Consider the following 19,023-nt stretch of genomic DNA (forward strand, 5'->3'; position numbering starts at 1 on the left):
GAAAGTCTTCTCTAGACAAGTCAGTCTTATTTTCTCCTAAATTCCATCCTTTGGCTTTTTCTTAGGGTAGCCCCATTACCAAACACGCTTTATACCATCCTAGTACGTACTTTCAATACTGTTTTCTTTTCCAGTACTTGCTTCTTTTCCGGCAGCCCCTACTTGAAGCCTCCTTAGACCAACATCACTGTAATGTTTTTTGTATTCTGAAGACCCTCATTCTTTGATTGGTCTGAATTTTTATCTCAGGATTCTATTGGGAATTGTATGCATATATAATTAATGCTTATTAAATGACTGAGGAACCAGTGATAAAGGTTGACCAGAAAAAGAGTTTATTCACCAAATCTTTAGAAAGACAAAACCCCTTTCCTCCATATTCCACAGGGACTGCAGCAAAGCAATTTTTGTTGCTGTGATCTTCAAGCATTTCCTTGATCTGTGACAATGAAAATAAAAGAAAATTAAGATGAACTTGGGTTTTCTGAGCAGTAAATATCCCTTCCCTTATATCTGGGTAGCATTGTGCCTCATGACACCCAATTAGTACAGTAGGAAATGAGGCCCATTATAGATAACTACCCAATAAGCCATCCAAAGAATTGTCTGAGGTTTTTCAGAGTCACTGATGCTCTCCCAATAAATGCATTTTTCTACAGTAATATGTAGTGTGAGCAATATGAAGTCTATGAAAAACATTTGGCAGAATTCTATGAAGGTGGAGATTTGAGGGACAAGCCAAAGGGTTCTGACTGCATTTAAGAGGAGTGCTAATTGCTTACCTTTGCTGCAGGGAGCGTTGTACTCAGCAATTGCAAACTCACCTGAACAAAACAAAACAAAACAAAACAAAACAAAACAAAACAAAACAAAAAACCCAAAAATCATTAGGTGAAGGGAGAGGGAAAGCAAACATTTGCGGGAGACAGGTCTGTGAAGGGACCTTTATTGTATGAAGAATTGTGTCCTCTCAGGAACGTCAGTATCATTCGATTCATTGCTTGCTGCCTTATATTGTTACCTTTTAAAATAGGTCGTGTTTCCCTTTAGCCTAAACTTTTGGAGGATAATTCTGATGTTCTACTTTTTAAAAACTCATATTGTCCTACAGATGTTTTGCATTAGCAGTTGATACATTTATGCTCTAGTTAGTTTCTACAATGCGTGTACAGAAGACAGAGAACCAGACTTTATGGAGATAAAATGAAGTGTTAAGAACATCTGATGTCATTAATCACCCCAACACATCTATAAAATCAAAATTTCAGTTATTAGGAATTTAGTTTCCATGTGAAAGTCTCTTACTTACCTGTCTCATAGTAATCATAGACTTTCACTATGGCTGGTTTTAGATCTCTTACTGGGATGTCCTGCACAACCGTGAAGGACAAGCTCAATGTCTGATTTGTCACCTAGAAAGGAAAAAGGAATTAAATGACCTTTCAGGAACCTTTGTTTGCTCTTCTTTGGCTAAGTGTAAGTATTCATCTGTTTTGGGGGAAAAAAAAACTTTCTTTTTTATCAACTAACAGCACACTACCCAGTACCCAGTGCCGTCAAGTCGATTCCGACTCGTAGTGACCCTATAGGACAGAGTAGAACTGCCCCATAGAGTTTCCAAGGAGCGCCTGGTGGATTTGAACTGCTGACCCTTTGGTTAGCAGCTGTAGCACTTAACCACTATGCCACCAGGGTTTACAGAGCCCTTAAATTGTACAGAAAACCCATAGAGTAGATGGATGAGAAATTCCCCAAATTGTTTCTTAAATCACTAAAAGAACTCGTATAGCCCCCATAAATGCCAGTGCATGGCTCTGTTCATAGGGGATGAACAACACATGTTTTTATTGGTTGACTGTTGTTGCTAGGTGCTGTTGAGTTGGTTTCAGCTAGTTATGTCCATTTTTAAATATCCAGAGATTTGGCACAGTTTCACTCCTCTATCTTGTAAAAATACTGTGCTGACCCATTACAGCATTAAGCCTCATAAAATTTGTAAACTATAGTATCCATCAATATAGAAATGAATAAACTATGCTATACCATATAACTATAAAATCTGACTTATTGATTGGACTGGCCTTTTTATTTTATGGTCAAAATCCTTGTTCAGATTGGCAGGATTTCCCTCCTTTTATATGGATGTGATATGGTGATGTTGATATAAGTAATTTTCAGATGGCCTCCTTTGAGAGATTATTATCTATATTTTTTGAACCTAGACTGGCAGGGCTCTCACCTCATCCAGATAAATCAAGACATGGTTATTGCTGACTTCTGTCCGGCTCACATGGTTAGATCTTTCAAGCTGAAAAAAATTAAGAAGTCACAAATGTTAATAGACGTAACCCTCAGGGGACCCAGGGAGAAAAGAGTTTTTATTACCAAAATAAGCTTGAGGATAGAATTTTTTCAAAAGTTTCTTGTAAGTAAAGACAGTAACGTGAAAATGTAAAATGAAAAGTAATTTAAATGAAGGCTTTAATATTAGTGTGGCACATGGCCTATGTGTAAAGATGATTTATCTGATGAAAAGGGAACTAAATATTCTAAACTCGGGAATAACTCATATTTAAGGTTCAATTCGCATTTTATTCCTCTATGAATGAGGTTTTTTTTTTTTTTTTTTTGCTGTAACATATAATGATCTCGTTTTTTCTCTTAACTTCTTTAATACTCATAGTTTATGTCAATTTGTCATTTTTGTATTTGTTTTTCCACTGGCTCAAGCGTATAAGCTTTATCTTCTTAACAAGATCCTAAATTCTATGGAAGTAGGAACCCACTGACATTTTCTTCTAGTTGTCATGGCTTCTAGCAGAGTGCAATGCAAGTGGTGGGCGCCCAGACAAACACGCTAAATTAGATTTCCGAATTTGGAGAAAGTATAATTCTTTGATAGAGGCTGACTTGGTAGTATTTTAACATTAGCATTTTCTTAGTCTATGGATACAGGAAACATTAAATAAAATAGGATTTCCTGGGCTTATAATAAACCTACCTCTTTCACTGTTGGTTTCAGGGGAATGAAACCAGATACCATCTTTACATCAGCAATCACCATGTTGGAGACAGGGCGGCTTCCTGTATAGCTGAAAATCCAAGGAAGGAAGGAATTAGGATTTTCTGTGTTATCAAACATTCTCTTTTTTTTATGTTCACAGTAAGCACCCAATAGTTCTGAAAGCCGCATGTAAAATCTTCCTTAATATCTTACCCCAATGGTTTGGAGAACTCACCCGTGCATTTGAATTGTCAGGGCTCTTGTTAAAGCCACAGAGACCAGGCCCTACTTTAGACCAGCTGAACCAGAATTTCAAGTGTGTGGACCCTGAGAATTTGTGCTTTAAGGAAGCTTTACAAGTGATGCATAGCCTGGGCCTGAGACCTCTAATCTGTGCCAGTTATTTGTTACATACATTTTATCCTGATGTTTTTCCTGGATATTATCTCCAACCCCGCCAAAACCAAACCCTGCTGCCGTAGAGTCGATTCCGACTCATAGCGACCCTATAGGACAGAGTAGAACTGCCCCATAGAGTTTCCAAGGAGCACCTGGTGGATTCAAACTGCCGACCTCTTGGTGAGCAGCCGTAGCACTTAACCACTACGACATCAGGGTTTCCAACCAAGTTGTATTATTCTTTGTAGATAGATACTTTTTTTTGTAAACCCAGTAACTACTTGAATATTGCCATATACATTTGCATTTACCTGAAATAATTATTTTATGTATAAGCTGAGATTTATTTATTGCCAAAAGGAATTCTAACCAGGGAGTCACTGCTTCCTTCTATTCAAGCTTTTCAAGAATTCTCCAACCCCATTTTAGATAGACCAAGAATACTATAGGATTTCATTACATTAGAAGGAATTCAGATCAGAGATAAGGGATAACATTCTTTATTTAGTTATTATTTAGAGGAAGTATTAACCTTTCTATAACGAGGATGAACAATAACAGATCCTAGGGGGTGGACAATGTAAACCCCTTCTTTGAGAAATTCTACTGTGTCAATTGCTTTTTCAATAAACATAATGCAAACGTTTATTGTCACACTGCTCTACTAACTGAGAAGCTCCAGTCAGTAGATTGGTTGTTATTCTCAGAATTGGGTGATACAGTCAGAAGGTCTTACCTGACATTCAGTGAAATCTGGAAGCTGGTGTGAGCCTTGGGTCCATCACAAGTTGGGGGCAGAGTCTGTACCTCCAAAGCAAATGGGAATACCTCCTTCTCTGGGAGAACATTGTATTTCAAGGATGTCTGTGGAACATCAGAGAAAAAAATCTGTTTTTCTCCCTTCCCCAGCATTCCTTTCACCTTCCTTGATTCTGATTTGCCCTATCACTTGCCCAGTTAGGATTTTTCTGTGAGAAGGGTTACTGTGGACCCTCTGTACCCATCTCTCCCAAGAGTCTCACCAGGAGGTAGACACATCTGTTTCCTGTCACAGTTGCAGTGTACTCCCCAGGCACTTTTGGCAATGAGACCTGCTGCAGTAATAGGAGGTTGTTATTGTCCACTTGGAAATTTCTGGAAAAGGTCTCTGAATCCTGAATGGCCACTTGTGCAACATTTCCAGTCCTGGAGTAAGTGGCTGCTCCATATCTGGACAGGGCATGGAGAGCCACCACTGTGTCCTGAAGGAGACAAGTGAGAGAGCCTGCTCAGGTATGATACGCCTTTGAGGACTGAAATTTTCCCCAAAGTCCTGTGTTAGCTACCACGAAGAAGTTTTGACTTCTTTCTTCCCTCGCTACTTAAATTACTATTAAAACTGATTATAATCTTTAAAGAGGTGCCAGAACCATAACATTTATATATTATTTTATTTCTCAGAAAATTGTTCCTTTTCTTTCTATAAACATATGTGGGATGTGGAATGTGGGGGAATATACGTGAGTGAGGATTATTTCCTAGCATTAGCCCTTTGCCTCTGATATCTTAATTAACAACTAAACCCTGGTGGTGTAGTGGTTAAGAACAATGGCTGCTAACCAAGAGGTCGGCAGTTCGAATCTACTAGGTACTTCTTGGAAACCCTATGGGGCAGTTCTACTCTGTCCTATAGGGGTGCTATGAGTTGGACTCGATGGCAATGGGCTTAGTTTTATGGTAAGACCTGCCACCACTCAACCAAAGCTCAATCTTCCCAAATTCAACTCTGCTCTGTTGCTGAGGTCAGTGCCTCGAGAGAAACCAAGGTCCTTAGCAGTAGTCACGCTTCAATTTCTCCAAAAGAAATAAGATATGAATAACTATAATTATCTTCTGGATTTACTGACATTTTTATTTAGCTCTTCTTTTTTTCTTGGAGTATTTCCTGTGCTTAGTGATTCCCCCTGGTATGTTATATTCTCGATTGTCATCAATACGGAGCCTGGGTGACATCCTTCAAACAATAGATTCCTAAGAAATAAATGGTAGTTGTTTTAATGAAACTAGTTATTTTTTTTCCTATTCAAATGGAAAAACAAGGGATTAAACACAAGGGAAAAAGGATGGGTTGCCTATTTGCCCCACTTTCTTCCTCTTTTAGGACATATACGCTTATGCCTAAATTATCTGAAGATAAACATTTCTGTCATGCACATATAGAAATTGATTAATTTTCTAGATATAGGATTATAAAGTAGGGTCAGGAGGTTGGATGAGTATAGATAGTTCTTATGCTCCTGATAAACGAATGTTTGTGTATTAAGAGATGGATAGGGAAAGTATACAATGTGTCAGCTTTAAAAGAAGCCGTGTAAATGGGATCTAAGAATGGAGAGATTTGCAAGGAGACATTGTTGGGTTTGGAACAGAGCTCCAGGGAACAGTTTGAAAAGGACTCTTAGAACTTGCAAAAGAATTGTAGATTTTCTTATTCATTCTGCTATGGCCATTGGGCATAGGGTCTTGGTGTTCCACTACTGCTCTAGGGAGGTATACTTGTTGGAAACAGCAGACTGGGTTAATATCACTGGTTGGGAGCCAGAATTTGAAGAATTTCCTTTGTAGTCCTCTTTGACTTTCATTTTCCCTTAATTCTCACTCTCTTTGAATACTAAGACCCTCTTCCCCATTTCAAGTTATTCTCATCTTCAGTTTTTCTTCTTGCTATGTGATTATATCTTGTTCAAACCTTTTGCTACTTGAAACTCAAGTAAAAGGTTCTGGCAAACCACAGACCTGGGTGGAGGCAAAGCCTCCATTGGAATTCTGTTGCTTTGTGATCCACTTCACGATGCATAATGCAGTATTCAGTTCCTCTGAGGACGGGGCAGGCTGGGCGGTGAGGAGAGCGAGGAGCACATAGGACGTCATCTCCACCTCAGCAGAGGGAGCCTGAGGATGGTAGAAAGGCTCCACTGCTGCCTTGGGTTTCTGAGCTCGTGCCCAGTGCATGGAGTCACCTGGAGGTAGGAAAAAGGGATTTCTAAGTGTCTACCATTTCATATTTAATTTAAGGTGAAAGTAGCAAAGCCAGAGCTGAAATGAGGGCTGCTTTCCAATTTAATTGCTCAAACCTTATATACTAGATAGAGTCCTGGTGTACAATGGTTAAGAGTTCAGGCTGCTGACCAAAAGATTAGCAGTTTGAACCCGCCAGCCTCTCCTTGGAAACCCTATGGGGCAGTTCTGTTCTGTCCTCTAGGGTCGCTATGAGTTGGAATCAACTTGACGGCAATGGGTTATATACTAGATGCTTTTCCTTCTATGCAGATCTTAACTTAGTGTGTTTCGGCAGGGCTAAGGCAAGTAAGGAGTCTCTGGGTGGTGCAAACTTCAGCTACTCACTGAAAGTTTGGAGGTTTAAGTCCACCCAGAGGTTCCTTGGAAGAAAGGCCTGGAGATCTACTTCTGAAAAATCAGCCATTGAGAGCCCTATGGAGGACAGCTCTCTGACACAGACGGCATCACCATGAGTCGGAACTGACTCAGCAGCAACTGGTTTTAATGTTGCTGTGGCCAGAAGCCTAGAAGCACCTGTGTTTTCAAATGTTTGTTGTAGTTGAGTTGGTGCGAGAGAGAGATGGTAGAGAAAGCTCTCTCGCTAGTTGTGGGCATTTTCTATTTTTTATGTTATGTAGACTTGGTCTGGGGTTTGTTGTTTCCTACAAAGCCTGTCCTCAGAGATTGCTTGTGAGGATCACAGATGGCACCATTAACTAATAAATGTTCGCACTCATTAGATTGGAAAAAAAATACAATAATTATCAAAATGTCAAAGGCTGACAAGTGTGTGAAATAACGGGAATGGACAGACACTGCTGTGGGAAGTAAATTCTTTTTGGACAGCAGTTTGACAATATCCAGCAAAGACGAAGATGTGCTTAGCCTACTAATGAGCCGGTTACGCTCCTAGAAGTATAACTTAGAGACACTCACACAAGTTGTACGAGGAGACATGCACATGAGCGTTCATTGTGGCATTGTTTGTAACAGCAAACAATTAGAAAGAAGGAAAGATCCATGAGGAGAGAACTGACATACAAATTATGACATACTTAATATAACATTGTCATGTTATGTAGCAGTGAAACTGGATGAACTAGAGCTATGGGATCTAGACAGGGGACTCTCATGAGCACAATGTTGAACTTCAAAAACAAAAAGGCAAACAAAAGAAAAACCAAGATGCAGGAGACCCAAGAGTATGATACTGCTTATCTCAAGATGAAAAGCATGCAAAAATTCTGAATATTATATATATATATATATATATATATATAGTAAAAATATAAAGAAATCTATGGAAAGGGTAATGACAAATTCAGGATAATGGTTACCTCTTGGGGTAGAAGGGATACAGAGGGAATTTTTACTACATTTGTAATATTTTATTTCTTAAGTTGGGAAAGAGATACATAGGCATTTACTAATTTATTCTTTATGCCTTTTTTGAATATCTGAAATATATTTCACTGTATCTTAAAAACAATTATGACACTGGTAAAAGAAGAAAAGTAGAATATGTTTTGTTGGACATATTATCATTTGTATTTTATTTTCTATTTCTTCAACCTTTCATATAGACCATGGTACACATAAAGCATTATGTGAATATGAGTAAATTTGCCAACATTATTGGTCTTCTGAAATGAGCATAAAATACCAGAATTTATCCACGTGATTATATCCACCAATTATTCCTTATGCTTAAGATGCTATGTTACACCAAGTAAGAGCTGGGTATGCAAGAAGAACAGATCTCTTAGTAATGATAGCCAATACTTCTATAGCACTTAGTATGTGCCACACATTCTTCTAAGAGCTTTACATGTATTGAGTCATTTTATACTCAGAGCAACCCTATGAGGGAAGTACTATTATGATCCCCATTTTACTGATAAAGGAACTGAAACACAAACAAATTAAGTGACTTGCCCATACATAGTAATTTTTTTAGGGCTAGGAGTCACACCCAGGCAGTCTCCAGAGGTTGAGATCCTAACTACTACACTATATCGCATCTCATCTCTTGATGTGTGATTTGATTAAGAAATCCTAGATTTTATAAGGAGACAGACAAAAAAAGAGAAGGGAGAGGGATCACAGGAGGTAGGAGTAGGGTTTTTTTTTTTTGCAGTGGAGTTCGTGATACAGAGGATGTGGGATGGCAGAAAGCCCTCAGCTTGTTATGCTCACCTTCGTTCACAGCTTCCTTGTCAAGTGACTTGAGTATCTCATTCCTCTTGTCCTGGTCATTTGCCAGGGCAAAAGCATAGGCCAACAGTGCCTTGGTGTAGACATGGCTGCTGTGGGCTCCATCCTGGGCAGACTTCCAAGCTGACTCCAGGCAGAACAGGGCATTGCGGACAACAGGGTGCTGTGAAGGGAGAGCAAGGGTGCTCTGAGCTCAGTGAACAGGGATGCTGTCATTTCTAGGTAAACACACAGAACTTAGCAAGGAGGCAATGATGTTTTTCAAATGCATTTGTTCATCTATCCTCATTCTTATGGATGGAGAGAATAGCAATTTTAATTTGTTATTTTCACATTGAGGTTGTTGATGATTAAGTGGTAGAAGTTTCAGTGTCCATGCAGAAGACCCTGGTTCTATTCCCGGCCAATGTACCTCAAGGATAGCCACCATCTGTTTGTCAGTGGAGGCTAGTATGTTGCTATGATGCTGCAAAGGTTTCAAGGGAGCTTCCAGACTAAGATAGACTAGGAAGAAAGGCCTGGTGATCTACTTCTGAAAAATCAGCCAGTGAAAACCCTGTGGATCACAACAGTCTGATCCTGTTGTGTATGAGGCCGCCATGAATCGTGGTGACTCAATGGCAGTTAACAACAACATTTTTACATTAATAAAGTTGAAATAGAGGCTATGTCTCTAGAATTCATCTTTTTTTTTTTCCGTGATGGGGGTGGGGGTGGGGAAGAAATAGCCTAGGGGTACCCCTGGGAAAGTGTAAATCTTTCCTGATGAACTGACCAAATTCTCTACTCATCTGGGAAACATTTGGCATTGCACAGAAAGAAAGCTGACACTTGGCTTTTAGTAAGGTGATATTTCAGACAGAAGGTCAGCAGTTTCTTTACCTCCAGAACTATGTATGCTTCATCAGGGGAATGAGATGATACCTACAGTGACTGGGAGAGGAATCTCCAGAAGGGCAATGGTGATATAGGCAGACAGGGTCACTTCATCATCTACTCCACCCTGTAAACGTGAGAGAGAGAAAAAGAGAGATTTGAGTAATTCAACTTCTGAGAATGTTCTCAATCAGCTCTTTCTATTCTGCTGGTTATGGAGTTTGCCCTTCACCATATCCGCTACCATGGGGCAAAGTATCATAACCAGCCTAAGTACCATCCCTCCTTCTTGGTGCTATCCAGGTTTTATTTTCCGCTGATACCTTCCCTTAGCCCTTTCAAGGCCGAATTATTTTTCTACATGTCTCATTCAGAGACTACTGGGACATACAAAACCCAGTTAAATGCTGTGCTTTTTGGGTTTTGTGGGCTGACAATGCCCCTATTCATAGTACATGCTGCCATCTGATCACTGGGAAACACAAGTCCCACTTCTCTTCTTTGCATCTTGAGGTTCTCAGGCTGCTAATGTCTCATCTTGGGATGCTAGTGCTGTCTGAAGGGGACACGTAAAAGAAATAATTCAGCGTGAAAGCCTTCAAATTAACTGGGCCTGGCCTATCCCGTAGGCAATGAAAGGGTTAGAGACTCCTCTCATTACCCTTGTAGACATCACCGTGGCAAATCAAGACTAGCTTCAGGAAGAGCTCACCTTAATGGCATTGTTGAGCAGTGACCCGGAGCTCCTGAAACAGCCATTGTCTTTCTGCTTCTGGGAGAGCCAGGTGAGAGCTTGGGTGATGTGTGTTTCATCAATGAAGATGTAGCGTCGAGCCTGGGCAAAAGTCTTCAGTACAAAAGCTGTGAGCCTAAGGGGACAGAAAGAGTGGGTTGATGAAGATATTTATGTTGTTACAGTGGTAACTGGCTTTGTCAGACACTTCTTACATTGGTGTGAATCCCCTAATAGAAATTCTTGTGTACTGAGAGCTCCCATCTCCCTTAACCCCACTGATTAATCTGCTAGTTCTACAATTTCCTTTCCCATTGCTACAGGGAGCCTAAGTACTTCTATTTTTACTGATTTTTCTCTCCTCATTAGACATTTCCTTCTGTAGATGGACTTCTGGTATGCAGCTCTTATGTGTAATAGCTTCTTCTAGTATTTCTTTGCTTTAGAGACTTGATACAATGTTTCATATCATTGCCTTCTTCTAATTCCTTTCAGTGAATTTATTCTCAGTCAAGGTAAGTATGATCTAAAAAACAATCTAAGCTGAAGCTGATATAGTTTATTAACAAATTGGCAATATGTTCACTGGCCATGTCATAAAACAAAACAAAAAAACAAACTCATGGTTACGGGAACTATTTTAGAAAGAATACCTTATTAACAAGATTAATTTGGGGAATAAGTCTAATATCCAGATATTTGAATCTCAGCTTTTCTGCTTGTTACTTCATTAATCTTGGTATATTTATCTAGCATAACCAACTCCAAGTCTAATAATACATATCTGATAGGGTTGTCGTGAATATAATTATGGTAAAGTATTTATATAAAGGGCTGGCACAAAAATAATAGCTTGAAAAGTTGTCCTTCCCTTACCATGTATTCCCCTGGCTCCTGCCATGTTGCTCCCCAAAGGTGCTATAGGAGCCATCATAGTGCTTATAGTTCAGCTGTCTCTGGTAACCTGGAACGAAAATGTTACTGAAATAACATGACAGATGAATGTGCATGCTTAGGCTGGAGACATTACTAAAATGCCTTGGCTGCCTTTGTGACCTTTCCTAAATTTTGTTGTCAGGTTAGAAGGTTCTGAGCCCTAAACATTTCACTGGAAGTTGAACAGTGGATAAAACCAAACCAAACCCATTGCTGTTGAGTTGATTCCAACTATTAGCGACCCTATAGGACAGAGTAGAACTATCCCATATGGTTTCCAAGGAGCGCTTGGTGGATTCAAACTGTTGACCTTTTGGTTAGCAGCCACAGCTCCTAACCACTACGTCATCATGAAATGAATTACCACAGTATTATTACTTAGGGATGAATAATAACTGAAGTTTGTCGAGAAATCCAGAGGAGATAACATTGTGAAGTTTTTACTCACTCATTCAGTCACTCACCAGTGATGAGGTAGCCAATCGCCTTGGTCTTCATCTGTGAAGTCAGCTGCTGTGTTTCATTCAGGTAATCCAGAACATAAATGTCAGGAGCAAAGAGGACCATATTCTGTTCTCCACAACCATTGGGCATCTGGAGGAGATTTTGTGTGTCTTTCATAGCAGAGCCTAATATGTCTCCTATGAAATGGGGGAGATGAGAGATCACAAAACCTAGAGTTTATAATCTATCACAACCATTAAGAACAAATGAATAATAAACTGAGGTAGGGAAATGAAGATTTTTGGGAAAGGTGAGTCTTCCAGGGACAGAAGTATGGGTAATAAACAAGCCCAAAAAAGGAAAGAAGGAAAAAGTTAAAATTACAGTTGTTATTTTGAGTATTTATAAAGAAGAAATATAGTGGAAGGTATTAACGCCCAAGTCCCCTAGGGGCTGGAGACTCACCCAAAACTGAGATGGATGCTCGGGCTGATTCTTCCACAACATTTGGTGGCACTTTCAGGGATATTTCAGACACCCCAGTGCCTTGAGAAAGAAACAAATCAGCCATAATGAAAATCGTATCTGCTACATAACTTCCCGATATATAGCTGCCAGGGCCCCTTCTTTCTGAAGAGTTCTAGGACTATGCCTTAGATCCAAACTCCTCTTGAAAAGTTGTCCCTCTTTTAATATTCTAGTTTTTCATATCTTGGATGGTTAGGATTCTGGAACTTTCAGACCATGTCTCTTCTTCCCCTATAGACCTGTCTAATCTTTGGCTAAAGGGTGAACTTTAGGAGTGACTTCAGTACTGAGTTAAAAGTGTGCCTGGGGCCCATACTCGTGGGGTTTCTCCAGTCTTTGTCAGGCCAGCAAGCCTGGTCTTTTTCCTTTTTTTGTGAATTTGAATTTTTTTCTACATTTTTCTCCTGCTCTGTCTGGGACCCTCTATTGTGATCCCTGCCGGAGTAGTCAGTGGTAGTAGCCTGGCACCATCTAGTTGTTCTGGGCTCAGTCTGGTGGAGGCTGTCGTCCATAAGTTCTTTGGACAAATCTTTCCCTTGTGTCTTTGGTCTTGTTCATTCTCCACAAAGATAGTATTTTTATGGAAGTTCTAGCAGTGAGGGTGGGGAGTGAAGATGGGTAGCAGTTAACTCAGTGAAAATAAGATAATTGCTGCTAATGAGCATACATTTAATGCCATTTTAACCTTAATGAATTACATGAAGATGAAAAAAGGGAAAGTAGTATTTATCTTCATAATGCATCCCTTCCTCATAAAATTAAAATTAAAACCTTTGTAAGAAAACAGATACCACAACCCAGTGCCATCGAGTCGATTCCGACTCATAGCGACCCTATAGGACAGAGTAGAACTGCCCCAGAGAGTTTCCAAGGAGCGCCTGGCGGATTCCAACTGCCGTCCCTTTGGTTAGCAGCCGTAGCACTTAACCACAAACTTAGAAGACAAATAACCAAGTGCAAGAAAAATACTTGTAACTTATAAAAAATCAGCTCATATAAACCTGTAAGAAAGACAAACTTCCAAAAACATGAATAGGCAAAGGATATGAAAGCAATTCATAAACGTACAAAAATAAGCTCATCCTCACTTGTGATTAATACAAATTAAAACAACGACAACATATTTTTATGCAAATTATTGGCAAAAATTAAAAACTTTGATGGTAACAAATGATGGTGATTGTGCACGGAAATGTATACTTGTGGAAGTATAAATGCGTTTAGGTGATAAAGAGGGGGATTTTTTAGTTCTTTTAAAACTAAGAATATGCATAGTGCCTATGACTTAGTGGTTTCATATTTTGGTATCTACTCTAGCTAAAATTGCTTATGTATGCAAGGAGGCTATTATTATTATTATTTTAACTAGCAAATAGTTAGACAAACCAATATGGGAATGACTAAAAAACAAAGCAGAACTGTGGTATATTGAGAGTATGGGATATTATTTAGCAATTAAAAGGAATGACATTGATCTATCATATAACATGGGTAGATCTCTAAGAGGGTTCCTGATTTAAAAAAAAAAATTTATAGAAGGAAACTTACATTATACCGTTGATGTGAATCACATATACACAAACAGATTGACTTACACATGTAACTTCTAAAGGGACATGGATGATCATGAAAGTATTGACAAAGATTGCAAGGGTGTGACTCTACTCTTTAATATGAAGCTCCGTTTTATTTTTTAGAGAAGAATGTGTTTTCGTATTACACACGTAATTAAAATTAATTTAATAAAACTACTTGATGATCAACCATAGATACATGAGGGATAAATCAAAATGAAGAATTCAGAAATGGAGGAGAAGCCATGATAGAAGAGTTAGGGTGATGAGCACTAAATTCACTTAAATGTAGAAACAAGGCTAAACAACCAGGCAATTATGATTTTAGAACACATTTCACATATTTAAGGCATGACAATATTAAAAGAAAAAAAAAAGAAAACAGAAATCAGTAGGTAGACAGAGAAAGGCAAAGAACATATGATGAAGTTTGACACTGGTTTGGGGTGAGAACCAACTGTAATTTTTTAATGTACTAAATTCTAGAAATGATTTTGCTTTAGACTAGAAAATTCTCTACCAAGATAACATTATGTCTTTTACTTAAAGCTTCTTTAGCCTGTTCTCAAAAAATGATGGATAGGGATTAGGAATAGAACTGGCATTCAACAAATATTCATATGACAGTCATGTTAAAGGCATGACAGCTCATTCTTTGGGCAAAAGCACAGCCTCGTCACCAAATGCTGTTGGCTATGCAAAAATCAGTCTCGTAATGTCCTGAATTCAGATGTTGTATTACAAAATATTCAAGGCAATATCCACTTCGGCACATGTTCATTTTGATTTTACCCACTTTCTACCTATACCTACATCAAGCACTGGTTAGATTAGAAAGATACTTCGGTGTTTGCACAGGTGCTGCAAAAGATGAAGTCTCAGAATACATGTTGTTGTTGTTAGGAGTTGACTCTGAATCACGGTGACCCCATTTATAACAGAATGAAATGTTGCCTGGTCCTGTGCCGTCTTCATGATCATTGGTACGATGGAGTCCACTGGTGCAGCCACTGGGTGTTTTGAGTTCCTTCCAACTTAGGGGGCTCATCTTTCAGCACTATATTGGACAATATTCTGTTGTGATCCATAAGGTTTGTGTTGGCTAATTTTTGGAAGTAGATCACCAGGCCTTTCCTTCTAGTCTGCTTAGTCTGGAAGCTCTGCTGAAACCTGTCCACCACGGGCGACCCTGCTGGCAGAGCCTCCAGCATCACAGCAACACTCAAGGCACCACAGTACTACAAACTGACAGATGGGTGCTGACAGAAGGCATGGGTTAGGGATATTCTCCTGATCAAACTACTTGCCTCTCTAAGAACCAGTTTCCTCATTTGTCAAATAGGTGCTTCAGGTCTTACTTACCTCACAGGGAGAGAATAGAATATATAGAAGTTCTTTGAACTTCAAATGTTATACAAATTTTAGTCATTGTTATTTTAATTATGGCTTGCTCTTACCTGATGAACAGATCAGGGAGTTGAATGTTGTTTCTTTTGGTAGTCCTTCAGGCTTGGGGTGGGAAAAGAAAAATGTAGAGGTGAGAATGGACTGAGCATTCAGGACATGTGTGTTGATTTGGTCTTTGTCCTTGATTTCTGAGAGATAACTCCAAACCTTGGAATTTTCTGAGTAATTGAAGTGCCTGAGAGTTTATGTTAATGAGATGACTCTTAGGTGGGGCTGGTCAGGCCAGGAAGACCACCAAGTGCTATCTGCTGACCTCAGGGAGGAGGGGGATCATGATTCAATCAATGGGGCTCCAGTGAAGGCTCTGAATACAGAAGCTCCATGGGCTTCCTGATTGACGAAAGACATCAATGCACATGGGAGGGTAGCACGTCCCTTTTGGGGACATGCAAGTGTTGGGAACCCTCCCATAACTTACTCAATGCATTTCTTTGTGTTCTTTTTGCTATAAGAAAATTTGAATAGTAAGTATAGCATTTTCTTGAGTTCTGTGAGTCATTCTAGTGAATTATCGAACCCTAGCGGAGTAGTGGGAGCCAGCACATTAGAAGTGTGTGGGAGGGAGGTGCTAGGAACCCCCAAGTATATGGCTGGCATCCCGAAGGGGTAGTGGGAATACCCCAAGTTTGTAGCCAGCAGACCAGAAGTGAAGGTGTTGTGGGGACTCTCAAGCTTGTGGCTGGCATCTGAAGTCTTGGGGAGACTTGGCAGTCTGGAGGACTGTGCCCTTTAACCTATGAGCTTTGACCTAGCTCTGGGTGGTTAGGATTGGACAAAGAAGAGCTGCAGGTAGAGTTGGTGTCATAACAGAAGTGAAACAGAATTGATTTGAGGTTAATTGCAATTAATTCTTACAGTTTAGTGTCAGGGAAGTATGAAGTGGGATTTGATTTTCCCCATAACAGGGGAACCACAGATTTCTTGATAGTAAAGAGAAGAATCTGAACTAATATTTAAATCTATTACATAAACAAATTCTATAAGCATAAGAAATATGAAGGAGACAGGTTGATAGATGAGAAAGGGAGTAGAAAATTAAGAGCGAGAGAGAGAGAATAATAATATTGGGAAATATTCCATGACCATATATTATTTAGCCTTACTCCTTAACTAAAAGTTGGAACCCCGACTGGGTTCGCCATTGTTTTTCTCTACAGTATAACCTATCAAATAGGTGAGCTTACTTACCTCAACCAACAGGGGCTTGATGATTGTGTCTTTCTTTCCATGTTCAGGAACCACGGTCTCCTCAGTCCCACACAGCTCCTGAGAATTCACTGCCTCTGCGCTCACACTGAAATTCACCCTCCCTGAAAAAAGGGCCAACAGGGATAAGTACCATCTCCCTCTTTCTGCATGCCTCCAAACCCCAAGATTTATAAATGTTCAATGTTCTGTAACCATTTTTCTATAAAAAACACAGGATCAGGAACGGAAACACCATGAACTAGAGGATAATGATACTGAAAGTCCAATCTGGAGGTGGAGGTGAGGGAAGTGGGGACATCCTTCTAGACATCCTAGAATGAAGGGCAAAGAGAAAATTCTACCATGTGGGGTCTCTGCCTGAGGGAAGGGATGAGTAGCACTGGATATAAGTCTCCCACTGATTTATGCAATCCTTGAGCAGAGAACTTTTTTTTTTTGAGCAGAGAACTGTATCTAGGAGACTGTCCCTCACCCAGTGACTTCGGGGTTATAGCCCAGGACACGGTTTGCCGCTGATTCCCACAGACGCAGTAAGACTTCTGTTCGCTGTCTACTGGGACAGCTAGGAATTCAGGAGAGTCTTCCAGCTGCACAAGGACCTGAAAGCACACACGAGACAGAGACAAATGAGCTCAGATGGAGAAAGAGACCAAAGAGAGAATGGGTTTGAAATAAAGCATGTTAAAGGATTATATTGATTTTAGATTGTCTAATATTGAAGATGATGTAAAGTAAAGATTGAGTACCTTGTAGGTGGATCTGACACCTAAATTTCAGTATTTTGGAATAAACTGCTCTTTCATGTTTTTTTTTTTTTTCATGTGCTGGGGCCAGAGGAGAAGCAATGTACCCATGGCATGTTGCCTATGGAAGCTCTACTTTCTTGGCTTAGGATCTTGACCATTCCCCCAGCTTTCCCAGTAGAGTACACAAGATTTATACCAGTTTTGCTCCCAAACAAGTTTTTAAAATAAGGTTTAATGTAATGAATGTTATACGAAAAATTAACTATATGGAAATACAGAGGTTGAAACTTTGAGGAATCTGAGACATGGGAATGAAGAATCCTGATTTTTTATGTCCATGTCATAAATCTTCACAATACATGAACTCCATAACCATAAAGGGTAAGAAACTTGTTTTAAATTGCAATTTGGTATTTGGAGATATCAGCAACTGTTGCTTATACAACATATGAATATCTCTCTGATAGTATTCTTCCTCTGGTAAGCACATCTGCATATAGGAGTTTGTCAATATTTCTAGATACGCAATTTTTAATTTACTCGTTACCTTGTGTTCAATTTAGGAAAGATGTCCTTACCTGGATGCACTGGGGAAGGTAGTTTAAGACCGTGGCCTTGAGTGTGAAGGCTTCTCCACGGACCACAGAGTAGGGCATTGTGAGCTCCACAAAGAAGGGCTGGAAGGCTTTGAGAGTAGCAGGAAGAGAGAGACCAAGTCCAGTGTCATTGGACAGGCAGAGGGCCCCCGCTTTCCACTCGGTGATGGTATCAGGGACTGTTACTCCTACTTCACCCACACCTGATGAGCTGGGGAGGATGACAATGTGATAAACAGGAAATAAGCAGGTAACTAACTGTTTCTCTAGGAAAAGAACCCCAATAGTTGATCCTAATGTTGTACCTTGGATACACTCAATAGAAATACCAATAATGGAGAGCATAATCAAGGCTTGAGATGATAGGAAAATATAAGTTCTTTTCTTCCAACTTCGTTTTAAATTCTAGTCTATATCAGAATCTCCTATAAAAATATAGATGTATATAAAAAAAAAAATCTATAACCTATAATGTTGTTGGTGTTGTTAGCTGCTGTGGAGTTGATTCCAACTCATGGTGACCCCATAGGACAGGGTAGAACTGCCCCATCAGGTTTCCAAGGAGTGGCTGGTGGATTTGAACTGCTGATCTTTTGGTTAGCAGCTGAGCTCTTAACCATTGTGCCACCAGGGCTCCATAATCTATAGCAGACAATGTAACTACAAACTAAATATGTAATTTGAGATTGTTCTTAAATTCTCTAAAATAACTGTTCCACTGAAAGTATATTTAAAATTTTTAGTTCTACTACTAATGTGTATATCAGCCTCCATAGCTCTGTGTTTAATCCCAAATTACCGATCAGTGCAGTGCTTGGTTATATTTAGTCTTTATGTTCATTTTTCTGGACGTGTTAGTATTAAATTTGTGCAGTTATTTTTTTTTTTTAGCTCTGACACAATTAGTTAACAGAAGTGTTTATGTATAACATTTCCTGAGAATACCAAGTGTTAAAAAAGGACTTGGATATTGAAAAATTAGCTAAGGATTGAAAATGGCGAGGGATTTATATCCTTGTATCTTATATATATAAAGGAGATTACTTACTTTGCCACCACCAAGCTCCAGATCCACGTCTCAGGGAAATACGTTCGCACAGTCTCTATATGAGACTCTACAATTGCTGAATCTGCTTTCAATTCTCTAAAGTCTGGGCCTCTTCTCATTTCAAAGGCTACTATGGTACGTGAGGAAGGAGACAGGAAACAAAAAAGGAAACATATAGAGAAAAACCCAATTAGAGATTGTAATAAGTAC

General features: G+C 39.4%; 1 protein-coding gene across 2 annotated transcripts in view; it reads right to left on the reverse strand.

Annotated features, from left to right (window-relative positions):
- Positions 1-322: 322 nt before the first annotated feature.
- A2M (alpha-2-macroglobulin) overlaps positions 323-19,023 on the reverse strand; it is a 48,249-nt gene continuing 29,548 nt past the window's right edge. Inside the window, exons 18-36 of one of the 2 annotated variants that reach the window (XM_049882399.1) lie at positions 18,814-18,940; positions 17,748-17,976; positions 16,896-17,022; positions 16,403-16,524; positions 15,205-15,256; positions 12,111-12,191; positions 11,666-11,842; positions 11,142-11,229; positions 10,245-10,401; positions 9,585-9,659; positions 8,639-8,819; positions 6,179-6,402; positions 4,426-4,644; positions 4,140-4,267; positions 3,002-3,092; positions 2,240-2,308; positions 1,310-1,412; positions 783-824; positions 323-439 (exon numbers count right to left, since the gene is read on the reverse strand). In XM_049882399.1, coding sequence (XP_049738356.1) covers positions 423-439; positions 783-824; positions 1,310-1,412; positions 2,240-2,308; positions 3,002-3,092; positions 4,140-4,267; positions 4,426-4,644; positions 6,179-6,402; positions 8,639-8,819; positions 9,585-9,659; positions 10,245-10,401; positions 11,142-11,229; positions 11,666-11,842; positions 12,111-12,191; positions 15,205-15,256; positions 16,403-16,524; positions 16,896-17,022; positions 17,748-17,976; positions 18,814-18,940 — 2,309 coding nt within the window. In that variant the 3' untranslated portion in view covers positions 323-422. Of the gene's footprint in view, positions 440-782; positions 825-1,309; positions 1,413-2,239; positions 2,309-3,001; positions 3,093-4,139; positions 4,268-4,425; positions 4,645-6,178; positions 6,403-8,638; positions 8,820-9,584; positions 9,660-10,244; positions 10,402-11,141; positions 11,230-11,665; positions 11,843-12,110; positions 12,192-15,204; positions 15,257-16,402; positions 16,525-16,895; positions 17,023-17,747; positions 17,977-18,813; positions 18,944-19,023 lie in introns of both variants that reach the window. The other variant, XM_049882398.1, reaches the window with a different exon arrangement.

Source organism: Elephas maximus, chromosome 4 (genome assembly GCF_024166365.1).
Source record: "Elephas maximus indicus isolate mEleMax1 chromosome 4, mEleMax1 primary haplotype, whole genome shotgun sequence".
NCBI lineage: Eukaryota > Metazoa > Chordata > Mammalia > Proboscidea > Elephantidae > Elephas > Elephas maximus.